Here is a 4,435-nt window from a genome sequence, read left to right on the forward strand (position 1 = left end):
TCTCTTCAGTGCTGAAGGAAAGAGTTCTGCCTGCAGCTCAAAAACACTGACAATTATTCACCGATCCCTTCTGTATTTTACCTGCTGACCTCTTTTATTGATACAGTTTTCAGTTTAGAGATAATGCCAGCTGCTGAATTATTGTGTCTGAAATACTTTGCCTGTTCCTGACAATTGTGGGAATGACCCATAATGGATGACAGATGTGGAGAAGACCTGGACTCATTGCATGGTAAGTGAAATGGGTGGAGTGCCACAAGGTTAGTAGAGCAGTGACTGAGATCTTCTTCTCTAATCTTAAGGATAAGAGAGTTCTCTTTGCTTATCAGATACATTTGTTAAAGGAAAAACAGGGTCACTATTTAATAGTCATGATAATACACAAATAGGTCTATTGCCTCAAAATTACTTATTCTGAAAGTGAGCTCAGTATGTGGAAACCAACATAGCCAGCCAGAAAAACAGTCAACATTTTGTAATTAATGTTTGAGTCTTATTGGCTTCCTAAAGCAAAAGGGAAACAATTGGTAGTACAGTACTGAATGTTACCTTTTATTAGAGCAACAATGATTTACAATATACAAGCCCTAGAATGTCCAATGTTCTTCTTCAGGTATCCAACACTAAGCAAAGAAGCCATAACGCACGTCCAATATGAGACATTATTTCATTCATTTCTATGTTTTTTCTTCTCAAAAGTATGGGTCATTTAATTTCATCTTTTTGCCAACACATTTCAATCCTGAGCCAACATCAAGGTCAGACCCTTTCAGCAGGTCCTACACTAACAATGTTATACAGTGCCCTTTGTATTTCCCCCACTGAATGGAGAGAAGAGGAAATAAACAAATGACATTGGGATATTAACACTGGAGTGGGATTATGTGCTCGCCTATTTTACTGCAGTATATACATCTCTACAAGACAGGAAATACTCTGGAAGAGAAGGCACCATCTTTAGTGGATATTTTAAATGGTCTTTTACAAACTTTGTATGTTGTATGTTGGGAATGTTGGGAATGTTGTATGTTGTATGTTGGGAATGTTGGGAATGTTGTATATTTGTTCCAAACAATGATAAAGTAATTAGCATGGGGTATGTAATATGTAAGCTGTGCGGGTTTGACCTTGATGTGGTTTCAGGATTAACATGTTTTGGCCAAAAGATTGAACTTAATGCCTCATACTTCTGAGAAGAAAAAACATATAGAAATTAAAAAAAAAAATAATATTTGATGTGCATTTCTTCTTCTTGTCTGGCAGGTTGTACAGCGAGTCAGAGATTGTAATGACCCACACAGGGTTTATCTTCAGGCATTATTATCTCTGACTTGTGTACAACTTCCTTACCTGATGACAAGCCACATGAGCAATACAAATCTCTCACATCTAACAATGTGAACAGCAAAGGTTTGCAATTATTTGGGGAAAATAATTGTAAGCTGAATGTCGCAAGGACATCTGAATAGGGACGTGTTTGTCATTCAAGTGTTTTCTTTACCTAAGACCACTGTGTCCTTATCAGAGAATTGATACAGACAAGGGGGGGAAAGGAAGGTGTTACTTGTGCACAATATTATTGACTGTGCAGTTACATCTGATACAAGGGAGCAGCCAAAGGAAATCAATCCCCTCTCATGTCTCAGCTCACCATGTGTACAAACCACTCTCACCTTTCAGCTCACCATGTATACAAACTCTCTCACCTCCCAGCTCACCCTGTGTCCAAACTCCTCCCACCTCTCAGCTCACCCTGTGTACAATCCCCTCTCACCTCTCAGCTCACCCTGTGTACACACTCAGCTTAATAAATAATTTGTAAAAAATAAAGTATACTGTAGGTGTCAGATTTTGTAAACAAACAATGTAAATCATATTCTGTAGATGTAACCCCTTAAACAAGTCCATAGCATTAGTGACGTTTGGCACAGGGATATTAAGTGACTTGCTCAGGGTCACACAGAGATCTGACACTGCCATCCAAACCAGGTTCACCTACTACAAATACATAACACTACCCTAGTCCTTCAGCCCTTAGGTGTCTATTTGAGAAGAATAAAAAGAACTGTCAATGAAAGGACCATTAGAAATCTGAACATTTTTACAAATAAACATGTCAATATCTTATATTAATAAGTGTTGTTATTCTCTTCATATGAACAATACGTATTGTGTGTTTCTTCTTTAAATCAATCATTTACTAAATACCCATTCTGCAGTTCAGAATTAAATAGATAGTGTAACATGTTTACTAATAACGTCCTGGTGCTATTACTGAACACACAGATGTTGACTGTCTACTGTTTGTTGGGTATGTAAGTGACTGTATCACAATGCCTAACAAAGGGCTCGGTGCTGTCTGTAACGTTGCATGTCCTGAATATATCTATAAAGCTTTAATCTACTTCTGTTACATGTATTTATTGAAGCACAAAGTGTGAACTACAGATATGGCAGGTTCTCTTTTAAGTATTGGATTTATTTGTCATGGTTTAGAGACAGCTTGCTGATAAGTATACTGATTTGTGTTATTATAGCATTGGGAATTTCGACATTTGTTCCTGCTTTTGTATTTTTTATATTTATTGACTATTCCATGAGACACCTTCTAGCAACAGAAGAAGACATCTCATGGCCCATTCAGTGACTGAGATATAATGTGTCTTCTGGGAGGAGTCTAATGGTTTAGCACCACTTGGTAAATAGAGTCCAATAGGTCAGGTCTATTTTTATGTTTTCTATTTCAACATAAATATCCATTTAAAGAGCAGTCATACATGATGATAGATGGTGTTTGGTTGCTGCAAGTTGTGGTAAATATTAAATGATCAATGTGACAGATAGAGCTGTATCTACAAGAACTCTACTATACATGATGATAGATACAAACTTGTTAATTCATGGATACATTGTTACTGTTAAGATTTCTAATGGTCCACTAACGACAGATTATGAAATGATTACAATCTCTATAACTGAATGTACTGTAATGTGTGTTACACTGAGCTCTCTCTCATTGAAATGATACAGGGAAGATGCCAATCCGTTTGAGATCCAACTTTTATCCTCATCACTCAACGAGTCAGGACAACCAGACTACAGTCAGAGAATTTCTGCTTTTGGGATTTCCAGATCTTCACGGCCTCAAGATATTAGTCTTCTCATTGTTACTCATGGTTTACATTATAACAGTTACTGGGAACATACTAATCATTGGTTTAGTGTCAACCAGTCAGCAGCTCCACTCCCCAATGTATTTTTTCCTCTGTCATTTGTCTTTATCTGATATATTGATCATTACAAATATTGTCCCTCAAATGCTGCAGGTTATATTGGAAGAAGGAGCCATCATCCCTCTTACTAGCTGCATAACACAGCTTTTCTTCACTGGTGCTTCATTAACCGCTGAATGCTTTCTTCTCACAGTGATGTCTTATGACCGATACTTGGCTATCTGTAACCCGCTGCATTACTCCAGCATTATGGGTGCCAGGCTATGCTATATCTTAGCTTCACTGTGTTGGTTGTTAGGGTTTTTGATGTCATTTATTGGAACATGGCTGGTAAGTGAATTACAATTATGTGGCCACCATGTCATTAACCATTTCTTCTGTGAATTTGATCCTTTGTTAGAACTGTCTTGTTCAGATACGTCCATTGTGGAAATAGCAGTTTTTTTGCTTGCCATCCCTGTAATTATTTTCCCATTTGTGTTTGTCCTTTTAACATATGTTTGTATCTCACTAACCATCCTCCGGATTCCCTCCACCACTGGGAAACAGAAAGCCTTCTCCACATGCAGCTCTCATCTAGCAGTTGTGTGTGTGTATTATGGAACACTGATTGCAAAATACATGGTTCCATCCAGAGGACACTTACAGACCTTAAGCAAGGTCCTTTCTCTGCTGTGCACGGTAGTGACTCCATTATTTAACCCCATTATATACAGCCTGAGGAATCAGGAGATCAGAGCAGCTCTGAGGAAATGTATCTGGATGGTGATTGGAAGATAACAGTTCTGATCTAATACAAAATGGGGATATACTGGTCGTCTGAAATGTGGGCTGAGAATGAAAAAGACTAACCTGAGTCTGACAGGACAAAACAATGGGGAATAAGTTGCTGATGAAGTTACAGACTGGGTTCTCCATTTGTTAGCAGCATCATTCTGAATTTAGTGATTGTAGAACTAATGCTGAACTGATAAAAAATATAAACCTGTTTGCTCAAATATTAGTTTATATGAGCTTCTCTAACCATTTCAAGTGTGTCACTTCTTAAGGTATGGTCACACCGAAATAAATCAAATATACACACAGAAATTAAAACTGCCCCACACAAAGGCACACATTGTAATAGTATATCCCATTATCATTTTTCACTGACCCTCTCCTCCCCTGACTCCTCCTATATCCACTACCCGAAAGATATCGTT

The 4,435-nt window shown here is 37.8% G+C and overlaps 1 protein-coding gene across 1 annotated transcript; it reads left to right on the forward strand.

The window, feature by feature from the left end:
- Positions 1-3,086: 3,086 nt before the first annotated feature.
- Positions 3,087-4,013, forward strand: LOC142470996 (olfactory receptor 11A1-like). The gene has a single exon (XM_075577798.1). It carries the CDS (start codon positions 3,174-3,176, stop codon positions 4,011-4,013), a length of 840 nt encoding a protein of 279 aa, XP_075433913.1. The 5' UTR covers positions 3,087-3,173.
- The last annotated feature ends 422 nt before the right edge of the window (positions 4,014-4,435 follow it).

Source organism: Ascaphus truei, chromosome 20, assembly GCF_040206685.1.
Source record: "Ascaphus truei isolate aAscTru1 chromosome 20, aAscTru1.hap1, whole genome shotgun sequence".
Classification (NCBI taxonomy): Eukaryota; Metazoa; Chordata; class Amphibia; order Anura; family Ascaphidae; genus Ascaphus; species Ascaphus truei.

What these genes read in the sequence shown, in the direction of transcription:
- LOC142470996 (XM_075577798.1), top strand. Translation starts at nt 3,174, where the DNA reads ATGGTTTACATTATAACAGTTACTGGGAACATACTAATCATTGGTTTA.